This window comes from Ceratotherium simum, chromosome 5 (genome assembly GCF_057802395.1).
Source record: "Ceratotherium simum simum isolate JZ-2026a chromosome 5, ASM5780239v1, whole genome shotgun sequence".
NCBI classification, from domain to species: Eukaryota; Metazoa; Chordata; class Mammalia; order Perissodactyla; family Rhinocerotidae; genus Ceratotherium; species Ceratotherium simum.
Genome location: NC_141904.1, coordinates 28,540,825 through 28,563,236, shown reverse-complemented (window position 1 = coordinate 28,563,236; position 22,412 = coordinate 28,540,825). Strand labels below are relative to the sequence as shown.

The 22,412-nt window shown below is 35.4% G+C and overlaps 1 protein-coding gene across 4 annotated transcripts in view; it reads right to left on the bottom strand.

Annotated features, from left to right (window-relative positions):
- Nucleotides 1-22,412, bottom strand: part of UBE2E2 (ubiquitin conjugating enzyme E2 E2) — a 348,219-nt gene that overhangs the window by 324,639 nt on the left and 1,168 nt on the right. For all 4 annotated transcript variants that reach the window (XM_087430613.1, XM_087430612.1, XM_087430611.1 and 1 more), the window contains exons 2-3: nt 18,023-18,206; nt 8,815-8,865 (exon numbers count right to left, since the gene is read on the bottom strand). In XM_087430613.1, coding sequence (XP_087286739.1) covers nt 8,815-8,865; nt 18,023-18,198 — 227 coding nt within the window. In that variant the 5' untranslated portion in view covers nt 18,199-18,206. The remainder of the gene's footprint in view (nt 1-8,814; nt 8,866-18,022; nt 18,207-22,412) is intronic.

Genomic DNA, 22,412 nt, shown 5'->3' with positions numbered 1-22,412 from the left:
GGAATAGAAAATGAATTTTAGCTTATGGCTTTGCCTGATTCTATTATACTTTTAGAATAATGTGCTGCTTCTACACAAATATGGATTTAGATATAATTTAAAGGCCTCTCAGTAAGTCCCTGAAGTATGTAGACATTCTAAATCAACAGTTCCAAATGAACGTTTACAAAAAATATAGTCAAAAAGCAAATTTTGACAACATAAACTTAAATATCAAAATTTACATTGTTCTCAAAATAAAATATACTAACAAAATAAAGTTTTACTTGTTATTTGCAATAACACTTAGTTGATAAAAGATGTAAGTCAATGAATGTAATAATCACTGTAAAAATATGCTTTGGGTGCACTAAAGAATACAGTTTTCAGGACATTTTGAAAGAAAAAACAGCTATGGGAATTAAAATATTACATGTTAGAGAGTAAAATGATACTTTCTACTTATAAAGTGCTCAGGTAATAAATCCAAAATAATAAACAGTTATAAAACTGGGCAAACTAAAATAAGTGATAAAATGTTCTGTTGCTATTATAAAATATAATCCCAGTGTGATCATTTAATATACGTTTTTTCAGACACATTCTTGTACTGTTCTTAAAGCAACAAAGATTAGAAAAAAAGAAATAAAATATCAGAGACCACAAGTAATGGGCACTAAACTCACTTTATCACTCAACATTTTCTTTTATTACGAAATAAATATTTTTAAATCTATGGTTAAAGGCACATGTAAAAAAATAACATTTTGAAATAAGAAAGTAAGGAGTTTTTCCAGTGATTTTATTGTGATACTTAGGTCTTCCTCAAGTACAGTTTTGAAGTAAAAGTACAGGACAGAAAACAATTACACCTGAAGTTCCCCATCTGAAGTAACAGCCCCTTAAGGCTCTATGTTGGTTGTGCCCTAGGTAAAAAAGTCAGCCTCAAAGCAAAGGCAAAAGGAAAAACATAAATACACTCTTGGCAGTAACAAAGGAGTGCACCTTAAAAATCATAAAAGAAGGTAAGTAAACAAGAACATAAGCTTGAAACTCCTGAAACTATGACCTGCCAATGGAACGTGAGGTAAGACCATGCCTTCTCATTCTCTGTCACACTGTACACATAATCTAACTCTGCAGCTATCGAACCCTCAGGTGCTAGCCAAACAATTCTTTATCTGTTCTAACCACTGTGCATCTCAAATGTTAGACTTCTGTCTTCGTAAAGTCTATGCAAAACCACTCAACACTGAAGCAATGGAGTCAAGAATTCATAGGAGTGAATAAAAAATATTCCTCAATTATCTGTACTAAAGAAAGGAGAGATGAATATGAATATTCAGTATTCCATAACACAAGCCCTTAATATATATTTAAATTTTATCATATTAATGACTCCTCATAAGAGGCTTTCCAGCAATCTGCTAACCAATTCACATTTACATCACCTTTCAGTTATTCATACTGTTTATTTACTAATAATCTACCTTGCTCCAAAAAGACTCTGAGGTGGCTTAAAAAAATGTAAGTAGTATAAAAGTACAATGAAGATATGGATATAAAGTAGGAAAAAGAGTAAGAAAATAAAACACAACCAGAGTTGAAGTTTCTACACAGAATGCAGTTAATTACTAAAGTTGAAGAGTAAATAAGGCTATTAGCTTCCAGGCAACCAAAGTAAAGAGGGAAGCATTATCAATTTTAAGATTCACAGAGGCCATAGGTATTGGTAGTTTCTGCCAACAGTACCATCATTCTCCGAGTCTTGGTTCTTTAAGCATCTGTATGTCTTATATCTCAATTAGTTTTAACTTAATCTTTAGGATTAGGAACTACACCTGGATATCTTCTTGTAGCCTGCCCTAGTCCTAGCACAAATCTAATACTAAGACCTCAATAAATACTAAAGTGAACTATAGCGGAACATGATCTAGAATCAGGCTGAGTAACAGGGAAAAACGAATTTGGCATTAAAAGCACAGACATCTACAAACACCAAGTTAAGAACCGTCAAATGTAAAGAAATCCTTTACCTGGACAAGTGCCAATAATAATAACACCAACACTAACATATATACCCACACAAACACACACACATGAAAGTGTGGTAGAAATACACATCAAACATAGTACAAATGATATTTTGGATTGTCTTCATGTTGATTTTTTCTTTTTTTTTTCCCCCTTAACTGAACCACAAATAGCTAGCCACAAATGTAATTTTGAATGTATTTCTCTTATCTAGTCACGCATGTGGAAAAATAAAGAATGAAAGATCAGAAAACCTGGGTCTAAATCCAAATCAACCATTTCTAGCTTTGCAACCCTGAGCAAGTTACTTAACCCCGTGAGTCTCACAGAGTGGTTGAGAAGACTAAGTAACATCATATATGAAAATCCTTGAAAAGCTACCAAATACTATATAAATATTACTACAATGACCAAAAAAGGAAAATAATTAGTGACAATAATTACAGTTTTGCACTGGTGGCTCTTTCTAGGGATCACACCTACATAGGCACTGTCCCCAATTTCTATTTCAATGCCTTCCTGTTCTGTGATATAGTTTTGAAAAATATTAACCCACACAGATTTTCCCTATATACTGTTTCAGTTACTACGATCTGGAAAATACATTTTCCTCTATTAAATGGCTCTCATCAACAGTAAGGTGAGACAGTGGTTAGTTAGGTTTATGTGTAGTCATGGCCTCTTCTATACTGGGAATGCCTTAACTAATGAGTTAAGACAATGAAAAGTAAATCAGTTAGAGGACTTACAGTTTCTGATTCAAAACTTACTAAAAAGCTACAGTAATCAAGACTATGTGATACTGGCAGAAGGACAGACATACAGATCGATGGAATAAAATTGAGAGTTCAGAAATAAACCTTCACATCTAGGATGCAATGATTTTTCAACAAGGAAGCCAAGAGAATTCAATGCGGAAACTGGTCTTTTCAGGTAATGCTGTTGAGGTCATCAGGTATCCAGAAGGAAAAGAATGAAGTTGGACCTCTACCTCACACCATATACAAAATGGATCAGAGACCAAAATATAAAAGCTAAAACTAAGAAAATCTTAGAAGAAAAATACAGGCATAAAACTTCATAGTTTTAGATTAGGCAATGGTTTCTTAGAAATGACACCAAATGCACAAGCAATAAAAGAAAAAAATCAATCAGACTTCATCAAAATTTAAAATTTTTGTGCTTCAAAGGTCACTATCAAGAGGTGAAAAAACTATCCACAGAATGAGAAAAATATTTACAAATCATATATCTGATACAGGACCTGTAGCCAAAATAAATAAAGAACACTTACAACTCAACAATAAAAAGGCAACTCAATTTAAAAACAAAGAATTTTAGTAGACATTTCTTTAAAGAAGATATAAAAATGGTCAATAAGCATATGAAAAGATGGTCATCATCATCATTATCCATTACAGTAACGCAAATCAAAACCACAACAACGGGGCCAGCCCAGTGGCATAGTGGTTAAGTTTGCACGCTCCACTTACGCAGCCCAGGGTTTGCAGGTGTGGATCCCAGGTGCAGACCTAAGCACCACTTATCAAGCCATGTTGTGGCAGGTGTCTCACATATAAAGTAGAGGAAGATGGGCACAGATGTTAGCCCAGAGCCAATCTTCCTCAGCAAAAAGAGGAAGATTGGCAACAGATGTTAGCTCAGGGCTAATCCTCCTCACCAAAAAAAAAAAAAAAAAAAAAAAAAAACCCACAATGACATACCACTGCACAACTACTAGGATGGTTATCATCAAAAAGACAGACAGGGCCGGCCCAGTGGCATAGTGGTTAAGTTCACGTGCTCCACTTTGGCAGCCTGGGGTTCGCAGATTCAGATCCCAGGCTCGAAGCTACACACCACTTATCAAGCTGTGCTGTGGCAGGCGTCCCACATATAAAGTAGAAGAAGATGGCCACAGATATTAGCCCAGGGCCAATCTTCCTCAGCATAAAGAGGAGGACTGGCAACAGATGTTAGCTCAGGGCTAATCTTCCTCACACACAAAAAAAAAATATATATATATATATATATTAAAAAAAAAAAGACAATAACAATCGCCAAGGCTGGGGAGAAATTGGAACTCTCATACACTGCTGGTACGAAGGTAAAATAGTGCAGCCACTTTAGAATACAGTCTGGCAGTTCCCCAAAAGGTTAAACCATAGTTACTACATGATCCAGCAATTCTACTCCCAAGTATATACCCAAAAGAAATGAAAACAAAGGCCTACACAAAAATTTGTACACAAAATTCACAGCAGCATTATTCATAATCGCCAAAACTTGGAAACAACCCAAAATGTCCATCTACTAAGGAACGGATAAATAAAATGTAGTATATATCCATACAATGGAATATTATTCAGAGACAAATAGAAATGAAGTACTGATGCATGCTACAACATGATGAACCTTGAAAACATTATGCTTCATACTGACCACATATTGTATGATTCCATTTATAGGAAATGTCCAGAATAGGCAAATCTATAGAGACAAAGCAGATTCAACGGTTGCCTAGGGCTGGGTGGTGGGAGAGCTGGGAGGAAATGGGGAAGGGGTGACTGCTAAAAGGTATGGTGTATCTTTTTGGGGCGATCGAAATGTTGTAAAATTGATTGTGATGGTTATACAATTCTGTGAATATACTAAAAGCCACAGAATTTTACTCTTTAAATTACACCTCAATAAAACTGCTACAATTAAAAAAAAAAAAGTAAAGCAGAGCCTGTGTTCAATGAGATTATTGAAATACGCAACAAAAAGTGAAAACTGCTAGTATAACTGAACTATATCCTCTTTTTAGTATTTCCTCCTTTTGCTTGCTCAATTACTAAATCAAAATCCAAACCAATCATTTTACTGTAGTCTCTACTTTCAAAAAGTAATAAGGATCTCTGTTAATTTCCATGCTCATAAAGCTAATACAAACTTGGGCAGTATCAGATCATAAGAGAATTTGAATTTAGCTTCTCTGCAATACAGAAGAATAAGTTATACTTTGAATGACAAAATTTTAATTTTAATTTGGAGATTTTTCTAACTGGCTGCCAGTTTTCCACTAGTATCAAGGAAATATAAATGAACACACTAGCACATTTATAGATTTAAGATCTATCCTTTTGACAACTTGTAAAGAATCCTGAAAGTCACAAGACATACATTTACAAGGGAAGGCGATTCTAACTATTAGAGCTCTGTAAGGATATGGCATGAATTTTACCCACTCCACTCAGCTAAGCTGATGTGCAAGACACTGAGGTAGCGCGCAGTTCTAGCCAAGAGCCCAGCACCTTCAACTCAGTTGGCGGTATGAAAACATTTATGGATCTGCACAGGCCTCAGGATAGAGCCCTAGCAAATGTCATAAAGTCAATTTAGTTATCCATCCTAAGAGCTGAGGCCAAGCAAAATACATTCTACTATCTATAGGAAATATTCTAAGTATATAACCAAATTTCACTCAAATTATGTATAATTTTCTATGCCTATGGCCCTACAGATCCTATGATTTTATGAAAAGAAACTTTTTCCTTAGCTATATCATGAAGTTTTATTTTTAAACATTAACTCTTATGCTGTAATATAAAAAAAGATAATTAATATAACCCAGCTTAAAAAAAACAATTTTATTACATTTTTACCTCAAGGACAACAAAGAAAGTGAAAAGAAAACTGAAAGATGTACAGGCATGTGTTTCCCATAAGAAGAAACAATTCAACCTATTATCAAAGTATTTTGTGGATGCTCTTTTAAATAATATATGGGTTTGTTCAAAGCCTGAAAAAAAAAATTTAAACAATACTACAGTAGAATAGCTTCCTCTAAAAATGCCTTACATAACCATACCTATACTGAACGATGTAATTCAGGAAGACTTTATATTCCTAACATGTTCAGATGACAGACTTGCAGAATATTTAAGCACATGCTAGTTCCTTCAATATGATTCCAAGAGTTGCTTAACCAGGCATCACATAAAAGATGCACCAAAATTCATAGGTCCCATCATTAACCTGACATACACACAGAATAGGGCTGTACTAGTCTGTTAATGTTCCAGAAAATAAGGATAAACCACACTCTAAGTGGAATGAAACAGACCCACCTTCCCACCGAGAAAGCCAACAGATAAAATCCTTTTCCACTCTGATTGCCTTAACAGGGAAGCCCACAGATGCTTCCTCACACATAATTTTTATCTGTGATAGCAAGTTAACAATTACCCAAGCAATCGAAAGGCAGGATTTTGAGAGGCATGTGTCCTGGGAAAGGTAATACACAAAGGGAGTACAAGGGGAATGGGATATTAGGCAGATAGCTTTAATTTACTCTATAAATTAATTCATTACAGTCATGAGGACACACATGAAAGCCACACAGAACTTTTAAAAATCAACCACAAAAGCACGGTTAACTATGTGCCAAAAATAAGCCAAAGCAAAATTATGCTCTAACTTCTTTTTCTGAAGATAGTAACCACATTCTCACTGAAATATAGATGGGCAGATTTACTATAAACCACAATCAAATATGTGACACCAAACAATCCAGAGACCACAGTAATCCACTTACCAAGCATACTGAACATCTATATTAAGCAGCATGAGCACATATGGAATACAGAACTAATCCACACTCCCCAATCAGCCACAGCACAAAGGATCCTTTGCTTGCCCAAGGGGAGCACCACCCACATGATGGTGGAGACGATCTTTACCTCTGCCTGATCCACCCCAATCAACTATTTGGGGATCAATAAAAGGAGCTAAAGCCACTGCACCGTGACCTTACTTCTAAAGCAAACTTATTAGCTATCCAATCTTCATACCATTAAATGGATTTCTTTGCAAATACTCCTTAACAAGCAAATTAACCAAAGTAGGTATCCTTCTACAATGTTATATTCAATTATATCTCACTCTGGGAAAAAAAACACCACCAAGTAGGTATCCTTCCTGAAACTGTCTCAAGGGCTTATTATGTGTGACAGCCACATTTAAAAATGAAAAACTATTACATATATTTTGCTTTATTTATAAAGAGCTTACATAACCAATAATGATATCATTAACTAAGGCTCAATGAAAAAGTAAATCTCCAAATGTCAGACGACTTTAAATAAAACTTTTTTACTTTAAATAGACCTATGGTTTAATTATTTTAGTTTATTTAATAACCATTATGTAATTCATTTCCTCAGTACCCAACCGTAGGTAAGTTTCATGCATGTTTACAATATATTGGTTTAATCAAAGTTAAATTATTATCTCTAATAAGTCAAAGCTAAATTAAACTAATGTATTAGAAAATAATATATCTGATAGCAAAGTTGCACAGAGTCTAACCATCACATGATATATGTGGATTACATTTATCAAAAATGAGCCTTAAACAAGCTAATGAAACACAGTAGTTTATTCTGCCAATAGTCTGTTGTCAAAATTTAAGCAAATAAGTATATAAATTAGGTTCACATATTTACCAATTTGGTTGTTTGTAAAAAGGTTAAAAAAATAATATATGTAGTAAAACAGTTAATTAAAAAAAAAGATTCAAACTATTAAAATAAATACTATCCTATGAAACAAGATTTTAAGTTTGACTCAAACTGGACTTTTTCTGCAAATCAATCCTCTTACATGAATTGGCTACCAAAGCCTAAACAATGATCTGCCATCTCAAACAGCTTTGATGTAACACAATCTTAAATGTGACAAAAAGTCTTACTGTTAAACAGTTTTACCTAACAAAGAAATATTTGTTCTTTTTCTTTTTGAGTGAAACACTCTTTGAACATTACTGCAAGTTTATATACTGTATATGACTCTCATGTGAAGAACCATAACATTACAAACATAATAAGGCTTATCAGGCTTTATTACACAAAATAGTTGTCAACTAGCCAACTATAAACATAGCCATCTGCAAAATTTTCACTTTCATTAATATCTACAGTCATCTTTGCTTTCACATAAAAATAAGACCAGTAAAATCAGAAATCATACAAAATAATAAATTCTACCTGCATTCAATGTTAGAAACATTTTCCTGCAATCTGCCCTCTCACCTTCAATCCACAAGACTACCAATTCAAACTATAAAAACTCCATGTTGGCCTGGTTCCAACACTGACCTCATATTGAAACAGAAAGAAATGTTTTAAAATAGCCAAATAGCCATCTTCCAACTACTGCACCAGACCCAAGATGTAGTATAAGGCAGGAGGTTATTTTTCCCTTCATCCTCTGTGTACCTGTATATCATTAATCACTTCCAGGCAAGCACTTTTACTTCCTGTAAGTAAACTCTGACCAGAAAATTGAGGGCCATTCTTACTTAGTCACAACCAATGACTATAACAAATAATGTAAACCATAAGAAACACTGTTTAATGTTCCGGCACTTTTAAAAATCAATTTCCAACAAGATAACAATTGGATAATTATCAAACAGCAAATATTTTAGCCAAACTGTTATTATTAAAGAAATCATTTAAGGACCCAACACCTCTTCCATTAAAAGATAATTGTATTTCTTACTCTATAATTTAATAATCTTATTGTTATTGCATTTCTCTATTTTTGGCAACTCCACTGGACCACTACAAACATACTTGCTAAATATTCTGATTCTGCACAGCAACAACCACCACCACTGTCTTCTACAGTCATGTAAGTCCAAACCACAATGACGTTTTTACTAATTAATCAGACTACAACAACAGTTGCACAACAAACAGTTCAATTATACCTTCTGCAAAAAATACAAATAAATAAAAATCCGTAAGTACTTACCTACAGTTGGGAGGAGGGTCCAACGTTATTTCTGCAAGTTCCTTCTGAATTCTTCAAAATAAAGACAAAGAAAGTTATGTTAAAATGTCTTCACTCTCTTAATAGTTCATCAAAACATTATACTTTTACACTAATATTTCCCATTTGTAAGTTTTTAATTTGAAATACTAATACTGCATAAATCATCATATACAATAACAAAGTAGTAATTTCTGCCATGATTTTGACAATGCACCTACAAAGCCTAACAAGATCAGCCACTATCAGTGCAAGCAGCCTGTGACTTAAATTAAAATTTCATTAAACCATTGATAACACTAACCAAAATTTCTAGTTTAAATTGGAAACTTTTGCCACATTATTTATAGATCATTTCAACCTCTGATTTGTACTAGAACTTCCCCATACAGCATGCAAAGATGATCATATTAAGTTGAATCTAAGCATCCTGATTGATCTAATCAATTGGTGAAGAAAGGATTATCAGGATCTCATCCCAACACCTGAAACTGCTATCAAACTATAAATGGTATTCCTCTCTGAAACCTCCAGGTTGGAGCAGGTTGAGGTTTTCAGGTTTGACACTATTACTTCTGCTGGAACTAGCCTAATAATATGTGGATAATCATTGTAATGTCTGTCACTGCCTTAGCTTCACACAAAGAAAGAACTTTTTTTAAAAAGCCTGCTTTTATCATCATGTGTTATTTTCAACTTTGAGTTTTAACTGCACCTAACCCCTTATATACATATACAAAGGCTAACAGTGCTACACTGTTTTCTAAGACTATACTTAGCAATCTCTTAACTATCACTCATGCATTATTAAAATAGGCTTTGTTAAACCAAATACCAAAAAATCCTCAAAATAATTTCTTCCCCTTTGCCTTGGTTTTGTTTTGTTTTATAATTTTATTTATTTATTTATTTATTCCCCCAAAGCCCCAGTAGATACTTGTATGTCATAGCTGCACATCCTTCTAGTTGCTGAATGTGGGACGCGGCCTCAGCATGGCCGGAGAAGCGGTGCGTCGGTGCATGCCCGGGATCCGAACCCGGCCACCAGCAGCGGAGCTCGAGCACTTAACCACCAAGCCACGGGCCCGGCCCTGCCTTGGTTTTTAAATATGAGATTCACTAGCAGCTGGATGCCTGCTGTTTGGTAATTCTTGTGACAGTACATGGACAATAGTTAACTAAAGTACCTTAAAAAACAAGAATCTGAACAAAAACATTTACTCTCAAACACTTTCATTCTACATCTTTTTCAAGACAACAAACAGAACTACCAGAATAGATGCGACTCCTCTAAGAAGACTGGCACCAACTTCCTAAAGGAATTGCATGCTACTAATACAATTTTCACTTCTCTAAGCCATGTGATTCAAGGTGGTAGGCATTATGAAGTACAGCTAGACTAACAAATTCAAAGCCAAAAAAACTTTCAATTTAATTCTGCTATGCCATTAATTGAGAGTTCTTGGGTAAAAAGACTGTTCACACCTGCTCTCTCTCTCTCAGCCTGTTTTCTGTTCTATAAAATAAAGAGGTTAACTAGGACAAATTCCATGATCTCTTTTATCTTTAAAACATATGATTTCCTTCTAATATGGATTCTATGATGTGTTTACATGCATATCAAGTACATATGGCCCATAATTAAATGAGAGAGGTCTCAATGATCTGATACAGGAGAACACTCTTTACAGATTTCACACACAAAAGTATAAAAGAGGCACTTTAAAACTAAATGAGTAAGTCCAGGTTAAAGAGCAAACTGAACAAACATTCACCTCCCACTCCTTCAGGACCCCCCCTGGGGGTGCAGGGGGCCGGCAAAATACAGCAAGTATGAAAAGGAATAAACAGCAAAGAGAAGGGGGGTGGTCACCAATGGATGAGAAATTTCAGTGTATTTCTGAAAGACAAAGCAGATGAGCGTAAATTAAACAGGCTGAGATTGCCAAGAGGCGGCTGCAGAGTATATAAGGATATAATAAAGACGCATTATTCAAGGGGGGGAGGGGGAACGGACAACCAGAAACTCCAGAAGAAAAATACCTATATAAGAAAATCATAGATCAAATACGAAGGAAACTAAAATGTAAAATAATTTTAATCAAGTAACAGATGTTAAGAGGGAAAAAGAGAGATCTGATCTATTTCATCTAAATGCTATGACTCACTGGGTAGCCTAGATAGCATGACACTGGACTTGCAGGAAATCTAATCCTAATATCCTGTTTGGTCCGTCACTGAATAGTTAGCTATAGGGCCGGCCCTGTGGCTTGGTGGTTGAGTGCGGGCGCTGCGATGCTGGTGGCCCGGGTTCGGATCCCGGGTGCGCATCGAGGCGCCACTTCTCCGTGCATCCTGGGGCCGAGTCCCACATGCAGCGGCTAGAAGGATGTGCAGCTACGACACACAACTATCCACTGGGGCTTTGGGGGGAAAAATAAAATAAATAAAATCTTTAAAAAAAAAAAAATAGCTATAGCAAATGTACAGACAATTTATTGATCTTTTACTTATAGATAAAGCACAGAAGATGAGTTCTAGTTGCACTACACAATGTACGTTACTAACCTTGAAGATGTAAAATTAAGTGTAGTAATAGAAACCAGCTAAAAGTTGATGGAGGAGGGGTATGAGTAGACGGAAGGAAGAACAAAGGTATTAATATCCCCATTTTACAAAGTAAGGAACCAAGAAATACTGTTGAAATATGAAGAAATAAGAAACAGTGGCTTAAATATATTATTTAGTCTAGAAAGACAACCAATATTCTTTTTTTTTTTTTAACTATCATTAACTGGGAGGAAGGAAAAGGAAGGAAGAAAGAGTTGGTCAAACAAGCCACGTCCTCAAATTTCATAGTAAGGAGTCAAAAGATATTATTTAAGTTAACAATTCAACAAATAGGTATAAGTATATTATTTAGAGTTATGCAGAAAACCGACAAAGGACTAAAACCAGAGACAGCTAAACAAGTTTGCTTCAAGGGAATGGAACTGCGATAGGGAGGATGTTTGGACAGAAAACTGTTGCTTTCCATTAAAAATGTCTCTGTACTGTTTAATTTGTTACCAGAAACATGAATAACTTTTACAAATTGTTTTTAAACTAAGAGGACCAAAAGAACAGGCATTCCAAAGAGCATGCTTCAACTGTCTCTTTATGCTTACACTGTCTTTTAGTTCAAAAAATTGATAAATCATAATATTCTGTCATAGAATTCTATAATGGAACTTGAACCCCTCTGGATGTCTATAATTCCAGATCTAATTATTCAATACAAAAAGCAATTTACTGATAAACTTGACAACTCTGAGCAGTGAGTCAATATATTATAATATACTTTGAGCCACTGTTACTTAAGAATGGTTGTGCTTCTCCTGACAGAAAAGATTATACTAAGAATTGCTATTTAAACGGTTGCAAGATGTCCTGCTGTTTTCAATGACAGCAATTCAATTCTATCTCAAAAGTTGTCATCATGGTATGTATTAAGTTTCTCAGTCTCGGCATGTAGGGTAGGAAGGTAGCTATTTCAGGCACTGTCCCTTAGGGTGAAGAAAAATGAAAAAGTATCAATAATTCACACTTACAGTGTACCTTTCACATGATGATTTTAGGCTATTAAAAGTGAAGTAAAAAAATCTTACAGAATTCTCCAAATATTACTGTTTTATCAGTCCCCATTTAAAAGATAAGGAAACTAAGGCTAGTTCTTACTGTACACCAGTAAGGTGAAAGAGAGACAATTATCTTGCTAAGTCAAACAAACAAAAAGACTTCTCTCTTATCAGAACCTTTAAGATAAAATTATTTCTTTAGACATAAATCACTAAACAATTGCCTAAATTTCCAATTTCCTTCTGACAGTGCCACTTCTTCGGTTATTATGATACAGAAGTCAGCAACTGCACATAGTTACTGAGACAAGTCAGAAGCAAAATAAGGACTAAAAGTTTGTAGGACTTCACCTAATACTTTAACTGCTCCAGGAACGGTAAGAGTACTGTATGTGACTGTCATTTGCAAAGAGGAGGGGGGAAGGAAAAATAATGATTCATTCAGATTTAACTGAAGAATACAGTTAACAACATTATACAAGATGGAGAAGATATGAAGCACTCATTTTAACATCAACATACTGGATTAATGGTTCAGAAAAATGAAGCAGTGTGTATGTACTGACATGTTTAAAACACACACACATATTTTAGGTTAAAATACTCAATGACTCACTCAGGGCCAAGCAGAATACGAATATATGGACATGGGGATTCACAAAGGTGTTTTCTTAGCAGTTATTTTAAAAAAAACCTTCATCCCACCTAGATGACTTTCTATATTTCCATATGGACTGCATTCCTCAGCCACCTGAGAACCCCTATTCTAACCAAATGAATCAACCGGTCAAAACCTTCCAAAATGAACTTATTCTCAAGAAGAAAACATCATGCAACTAACTTAAAAATTTTTTTAAATCGCAGAGTAGTCTCTGAATTAACCTAGAAAACACAGAACCACTGCAAATAAGCCTCAAGTTTAATTCCGAATGTGATATATACCATGTATCTGTGATTCTAAGAGACCACTGATTTTTAAGACATCCTCAACTAAACGATGGTGCACAACAATTTTAAGATGCATCCTGATTTCAGAAACGTTGAAAAGTTTTTAAATGTACATTTAGAATCAAGAAAATACAGTAATTACAAGAGATTATCTATAAAGAGTACTACTTCATTCTCAAGTGGAAAACAAATTTAGATGAACCCATGAAAGTTCACAATGGAATACAATGGGATCAACCTTGAAATCTAACAAAAATTTAGAGTCTGAAATCAAATATCATTCCTAGAACAGTATTGTGTCCAATAAAATCAATGTCTACTCTGAATAAAGTTAATTTGCAATAAATGTGATTTAAAAATCACATTTATAGACGTATGAACAAGTGAAAGAAGTAGTACAGTCAATTCAACGAAGAGTTCAAAATAGATGTTTTATTGAATTGACTAGTCAATTCAATAATATCGAATTTTGTCACTGCAGACACAGTCCAACTACATACTTGCAAATATAACAAGATATAGATATTATCAAGAGAACAGACTGACAAAAGCATGCCAATTTTTTAAGAAACGAATTCTTGCCAAAGAGCAAAACTGCATCAAAGATGTAACTATAATCTTCCTCTAAACTCTAAAAAAGACAAATTAGGGCTGGCCCCGTGGCTTTGGGGTTGAGTGCGCGCGCTCCGCTGCTGGCGGCCGGGGTTCAGATCCCCGGTGCGCACCAACGCACCGCTTCTCTGGCCATGCTGAGGCCGCGTCCCACGTACAGCAACTAGAAGGATGTGCAGCTATGACATACAAGTATCTACTGGGGCTTTGGGGGAAAAAATAAATAAATAAAATTAGAAAAAAAAAAGGAATTAATTTAAACCATTGTTTAAATAAAACACCACTTAGATGGTTTCTGTATCCTACATCACTTTTCTGTAATACCTGAAAACTGAGATTTTACTCATGAAAACACGTTCTACACCAAATTATTAATTCTACAACTACAATATATTTCATGCAAGTGACCACCTATGTGCAAGGTTCTTTTTTTGAGTTTCTATAAAATGCATATAATTATAGCGTCTGAGTATTTCTAGTTTAACAATAGCATTAAGTCCTCAAAGGTTATCATATACCTCATTTTCCTAAAGTTTATCAAATGGATTTGAAAAAATCATTGTAGATTTTAACTAGCACGAAGTCTATAAATGACAGCATCAGTGTATGAGATCTTACTGTGTGCCAAATAAAGGTTTTATCACATTTAGTCCTCAACAGCCCTGTGAAGATAGTACCATTATTATCTCCATTTTACAGAAGAGGAAACTGAGGCTTAGAAATGTCAAATTAGGTATCGAAGGTCACGGGGCTACTAAATCCCAGAACCTATAATCAAACTCGGATACTATCTCTAGAGTCTAAGCTCTGCACTGCTACAGATTAACTCTCTCACAAAATGACACTATTTTGAAAAGACTTCTCATCTGAATGAAAGTCAATTATCAATAATAAAGTATAAATAAGAATTTTATTTTGAAAGTACCTCTAACTTAGAATCCTCTAAACACATTATACCAAGATCCTAATATCCAGAGAAGATCCAATCCCTACAATTAACTCAAGGTTCTAAGGCAACCAGTAAATAAATATTGTGCCCCTACTATGCTAGGCACTGTGGATATAATGGTGAATTAAAAAGATGTGGGTCCTTGCCCTCATGATTGCCAATTTTTTTCTCAGTTCTTAGAACTTAAGCAGATGGGGCCGGCCCCGTGGCTTAGCGGTTAAGTGCGCGCGCTCTGCTGCTGGCGGCCTGGGTTCAGATCCCGGGCGCGTACCGACGCACCACTTCTCTGGCCATGCTGAGGCCGCGTCCCACATACAACAACTAGAAGGATGTGCAGCTATGACATACAACTATCTACTGGGGCTTTGGGGGGAGGGAGGGAGGGAGGGAGGGAGGGAGGGAGGAAGGAAGGAAGGAAGGAAGGAAGGAAGGAAAGAAAGAAAGAAAGAAAGAAAGAAAGAAAGAAAGAAATAGAAAAAAGAAAAAAAAAAACTTCACTAGCAATTAAATTGGGAGAAGGAAAGGGGAAAGAACTACACTTCGTTTTTTTACTTAAAAAAGTAATAATGAAGCAGCATTTTTATATTTGAAACAAATAGTAAACGACTAAGTCACTTCAGACACTGCCACCCATAAACCACCTGGAGACCTTCTAGAGAAAGGTCTTGATTCACAATTTGAAAATCACAGATTCACAGGAATAAATGTGCCAATGGAGGGCTTCTTTCAGCCAGGAAGTAACTTAAAAGATACTTCTTACTCTCACCAATACAACAATATCAATTTCTATTACATGCCAATCAGGCACCATCCTGGATTCTTCACACACGCACACCATCTCAAAACTAGATTTTATCCCCTATTAAAGACGGGGGAAAAAAGAAAATTAGGTTTGAATATATAATCTATACACACTGTAGTAAAATGAAGTAAAAGATGACCCACATACTTGAAAAATTCACACAATCCTCACTTTCACACATTATACAGTTCACTCTCTTTCATAAGCAGAAGCGGTCTTTGATACATCACCCAAGAAATATGATTTTGAGTTATTTTATGGTGATGCTCCCAGCCACAGGAAAAGGCAGGGCCTCAAGAAGGTGGACAGGAGTTTTTGTTAACTAGCAGTCACAGGAAAGCAGAGCGCAGATCCAGGAGAAGCTCTCTCCAAACCCCACTCCTACACACCTGGCCAGCCCCTCCTCTCTCTTTTTCTGACAAGCTGAAGAGGCCCTGTGAAAACCCTCACTATCAGAAGCTGAGGACTGAATTAGAATTTCCTCATTTACATAGGGCCACAATCTGTACTTGAATCTCTCTTACCCACCCACCCCCAACCTCCTTTCTTTCATCTCAATGGCCCTTTTTTCTCCATTCCCACCTTTCTTATTCATCCTATCTCCACCCCCACTTCCCAGCAGCAGGTCATTTTGTGTTGTAGCAGGCAGCAGAGGGGCCAGGTCAGCCAGCTTAGGCCCTCTGGACTTGTGATGTGATAGCAAAAACAAACTGAACCCTTTTCCCCACACAAGCATGTTCTAGTATAGAAGTTTAAAGGTTTAAAGTTCGCGGCTATCTGACTTTCACACAACTCCTTCAACAGAGGTCAGGGATCAGCAACACACTTCTGGGAAAGGGAAACCGACTACCCTAGTCCCTTGGAATGGATTGCTCACCACTCACCATCACTCCAACATCTCTCCCTAGAAAGTCACATCCCACCAGTGGGCCTGCGAAGGTTCTTCCCAATCCTGTGGATTGACTAGACCAGAGGAAAACAAGGTCTACTGACCATAACGGTTTTTGATCTTCAGGAAAGGAATTCCCCCTAATCGACACTATCCAATAAAATATAAAGCTATCAGTCAACATTCAGACATTTGACTATGCCTAAAATTTACAGACTGTTTTTATTTACACTACCTATTTGATATAAAAAAGGTATTAAAACAAAATAAGAAGATCAAATCACAGGATCAGGAAAGACGCTACTAAGTTTAATTTACCTTTAAATTATTTTCCAAGAGATATTCTATAATTTAACAATATTAAAGCAGATTCCCCTGCTGAGTCCAATAACACGCCTATCAGCATAAGCAATTGATGTGGCAAGAGAATCATCCAAATATCTACCTTCCAGATCTATCTATTCTCTAGAGAAAAAGAAAATCTGTATCAAGACTGACCCACTGCCTAATATAATGAACCCAGGATGCATTAGTTGCTAACTCCAGCATTTCTCACTTTACTAACAGGGAGTAGTAGAAAATATACTATTACTGAATAACTATTTCAGTAATCTATTTCAATAGATTCCTACTCTCTATTCTGTTACTGAACAGAATAAAATATTTATGGTCAAGTAACTATAAATCAGACCACCACACTTTCACATGTGTTTTCTTGTATATGCTCACCTAAGAATACACAAACACACACAAACACAATATGGATATGTATTTTGTGCATCTGCCAAGTTGTTTTCGTTTGCGCCCTCGAGTCAATTCTGACTCTGGGTGCAGCAGAGCAGAACCCTGCCAGGTTTTTTTGCACCATCCTATTATCAGACAAAAGCTCTGCTGCTATTCACAGGGTTTTCGTGCCAATCTTTTCAGAAGTGGATGGCCAGGTCCTTCTTCCTAGTCTGCCTCAGTCTGGAAGCGCCGCTGAAACCTGTCCACTATTGGTGACCCTGCTGGTATTTGAAATACCAGTGGCATAGCTTTCAGCATCACAGCAACACGCAGCCGCCACAGTATGACAACCAACAGATCGTGGCTCCCTGACTAGGAAATGAACCTTGCCCCTGGCGGTGAGAACGCCGAATCTTAACCACTAGACCACGAAGGCTGGCTGCCACGCTGTTTAACTGATTTTAAATACCAAAAAGTTCATATTGCCTACAATTAAAACCATGTAAAAGAATTAATATTGAAGGAGAAAGAAAAATCCATGAACTTCATGGTCCACATACCAGAAAAATGAGTAAATGCAACAGAAAGACAGAACTTAAGACAATAAAGTGATACTACAAATAAAAAGGTTACAATAATTAAGGTACCTTTTAGCACTAGTTGACAATTTAGCAGCTGTTTTGCTGGATATTTTTCCCTCCTTTTTCTTGGGCTGAACTTGCTCTCTTTCTGGTTCTTGCTGAACACTTTCACGTTGGTCTCCATCAGAACTTCCTCCACTAGTACTTGGACTGTCATCAACTCTTTGTGCCTCAGTGGACATTTTAGATCCTGGATTAAAGAATCAAAAATCATTTATTCAGTTATGGGAGGACTACAATAAGGTACCTTAAGAATATAGAGAAAGTGAGCCTCAAAGTGGAACAAGTAAAGCTAATATAAAATGAATAAGTTTATCATTTACAAAACAGCTTTGTAAGTTGTCAAAACGTTTCTTTCATCCATTCAAAATGTACTGAGAGGAGAAATGAAAACATACAAAATATATAGACAGAACGTTCACAGCAACATTATTCATAGAGCCAAAAAGAAGAAACAACTCAAATGTTCACTAACAGATGATGTATCCACACAATGGAATATCATTCAGCCATATACAAGAATGAAGTACAGTATCTACATGCTACAACAAAGATGAACTTTGAAAACATTATGCTAAGTAAAACTAGCCAGTCACAAAGGACCACAAACTGTACGATTCCATTTACATGAAATGTCCAGAATAGGCAAATCCAGAGAGAGAAAAGTGAATACGTGGTTGCCAAGGGCTAAGAGTGAGGGAAGAACGGGCAAGGCCTGTTCATAGGTATAGAGTTTCGTTTTGGGGTGATGAAAATGTTCTTAAATTAGATAATGGTGATGTTTTGCACAACTCTGAATATTCTAGAAACCACTGAGTTACACACTTTCCAAGGGTGAATTTTATAGTATGTAAATTACATGTCAATAAAGCTTTCTCAACAAAAAAAAATTGAGGGCTTACGCCCCACCAGACACTGAGGTAGGCCCTTTGGTCCCACAAGCAAGCATGAGAAATTTGGTCTAGTGGGTAAGCCAACTGTGCTAAGTGCTCTAACAGAGGTTAGCAAAAACAGCCACAGGGACAGAGAAATGGGAGACACTTTCACATCCATATCCAATGAATAAACCCTCAGGACAGAGCTAAGGTTAAAATCCTCTAAACTAGTCAACTGTTTTAAGTATCCTTTGTGATAACAGAAGAACACAGAGGCCCGCATAATTCTAAATAAAAACTGAACTGTATGATGGTGTCAGCATTGATCCAGCAATATACCAAACAACCATGTTTCACACGAGATGGAGACTGTATTGAGACACTGAAAGATTCTTTTTTTTTTCCCTTCCCACAGTCTGGATGAAATATCCCTTAAGGCTTTCAAACTCCCTTTGCTCTGAGTTCATGCTCCCCAAGCAGCTCTGATTACAAACTCAATTTCCTCAATACCCTGATACATAGGTAGCTGTAAAAACCTAGAGAGCAGACACAAAAAATTAAAGTAAGTGAAAAAGGATATCCCCTCTTAACTGTCATTCTATCATAACCGATTTCTGAGTTTGATTACTATGAACACAGCCCTTATGATCCAACTAGCTTAAAGTGTACTGACAAATCCAAAACCAAACTGACAAAACCCAGATTCTAAAGGGCCTTGTGCTCACCACGTTACTGTCACCTAATAACCTCTTTGAGCACCGCATAGCGATGATCTCAGGCACCTCTTCATTAAAAAACAAAACTACCTTTAAGAAGTGACATTAACAACACAAAATATATCTTTAAAAATCATAGATAAATGGAATAAATTCCTTTTGAAAAAGATACTATATTACTCTTAATCAAATTAAGACTTGAAATAAAACTGTATTTGCTATGATCAAGAGTAAGAATATGTAAAAGAAAGATACCTCAAATAAAGCACTGTTTTTTATTACTGTAACTAGTCCAAATGTATAGCTACTTGACAATAATGAAAATTCGTCGTCACCAAAGATTTAACTTGTACCTTGCTCTAAATCAAAGCGATTTCATAATACAGACCTTTAATAGATTGAAATTTTTATGTAAGACAAACCAAAAAGCATTGCAAGGGAAGGGAAGAATCAGGAAGCACAGAAAGGGGAAGAGTCAATAGAAAATACCAAATGCCTTCAATGAGACATCACCCAAACACACCACCACCACCCCTCTCAACCCCAACAGCTCCCTTCCCCCATGCCAAACAAAAATAGCTCTGCCCAAGCAATTCTGAAACACTGACAGGAAAATCTGACTGCTTTTCTACCTATCCTGTAAATGGAGAGCATCAGTCTCCACAGCTGTGACATCTTTTATGAGCACTAAAGTCACTTAATAGAATACTGAAATTTTATATCAGTATGTTTCACATCTAACTCTAACAGTTCTAACATATTTCTTGCTTTTTTTTCATTTTTATTTCACTTTAATTCTCATCTTTGGATTTAACACTGATTTTTTCTTCAGCTTACTTCTTTCAGATAAAATATATCAGAAGTTTAAAGCCTTATAAGTATGCACATAAGAGCATGTTAGAAAGAACAGATGTGCATGGGAGCGAGAAAAAGAACAATTCTCAGGGAAAGGCCCTCTGATATAGCAAAATGCTGCCGGCAATATTTTAAGAAACGTGAAATGAGTGAGAAATTATTTTATACATCTTAAACCAGAAGCAATCCATTACACGACAAATATATGGAAATCTAAATGAAATAAAATTCTTTGTTACTAAAGCTGGGGCTTCAGTTTAATAAACTGCCTAGAGTTTTAGTTGTATATCACATTAATTATAAAGCTACACATTCTTAATATTCTTATCACTTACATACTAATACTGCCATGAGTGTATAATTACTTAAAGGACTACTCAATGATGTAATGTGAGGCATAATGTGAAACCCAAATTTCATCAACTGCTCCAGAATATCAGACTAAAATTAGTCTCACTACAAAACTATTAAAAATACTATTAAAAATACCCAAATAAAGGTATAATTTCTACAGTTTCACAACAAAGAAAAAAATCTATTTCCACTTTTGATCTAAGATACTTTATTTCATCCAAATCTTAACTTATAAATGATAAATTCATCTGAGGCCACTAATAACCACTATAGAAACTTTTAGAAACAAAGTTTTCATATTTTTTTCAAATATCAAGATTAAGGCGAATTTCTCCTAGTTTTGTTTTTTGAATGCCTAACTACAGAAAAAAGTATGAGAAAAAAACTATTGCACCACTCAGTTGGCAACTAATGTTTATGAAGAAAAAAGTAGTCTAGGAGCATTTTAATTAGTTATAAGTATAAAATTGGTGTTTTGTCTTTCTAAAGTACAAATGAATAAAAATTCCTAAATTAAAACTCCTTAAATGTTATCTTCTAAATCAGTATTTTAAAAATCAGTATTTTAAAATTATCTTTAATTTCTAAATAGCTAATTTGATCCAATCATGCAAGCTAGAGGGAAGATAAACTTAAATCCCAGGGTTATAAACATAGAGCTACACTTTGATTATGACAGTTTCAAAGATATTAAGATATTTAAATTTATATTTTTACTTTAGACTCAAAGTAAAACTTGGTTTCTAAACATAAAACAGTAAGGTAGACTTACCTCAAACGTGTTATATTAAGTATTTAGATATTGTTCCTTCTTCAACACACAAATTATCTAAGGCTATATTAGCTATATACTCTATGTTCTAAGTACAGTCCTGGAAATTAGCAACATATACATAGTGAATGAAACTCACATGTTCCATAAAAATAATTTGGTTATAAATATTACTGATAACATAAAAGCAACTATAGTCACTCCATAAATCTGAATTACAGTCGAGATAAGCCTTAAATCTGTATCTCATGGTATAAAACTGCAAAAGCAAGTGTTCATTTGAGCTTTTACAACAGGAAAAAGCTTAATTCTGTCATTTAATATCTTCCTATTTGTCTTCTTACGTTTCTAAACTTTTCTAAAACGGAAAATAAAATAATTTATATTATATGCACAACATCTAGCAATATTAAGCTCTTAACTGTAAAGGTATTTATGCAGGAAGTAACAGTGAAACACCCAATTTTTGAGGAAAAGGTGCTATGTCCTGGAGGAATTAGAATGGGGTACGACAATACATGAAAACACTCCATCATCAGCATCAGCCCACATACAAAACTCTAAAGAGCCAAGGCGCATCCAAACTGAGTAAACACAAATATTTAGATTCCAAGGTCCAGACTGAATTATTACATATTCAGAAACATACTTTTTAAAGAATCAGGGATAAAAAACTAAGCACGAGATAATCTGAAGGTAAACCTAGCACTTCCTTTCGTACTTTTAAATAAAAATATTTGCGTAGACTCTCAAGAATACACAACACAAAACCACGAATCTTGAAAACATGCAAATAGGTCTAACAGCCACGGAGCACAGGATGA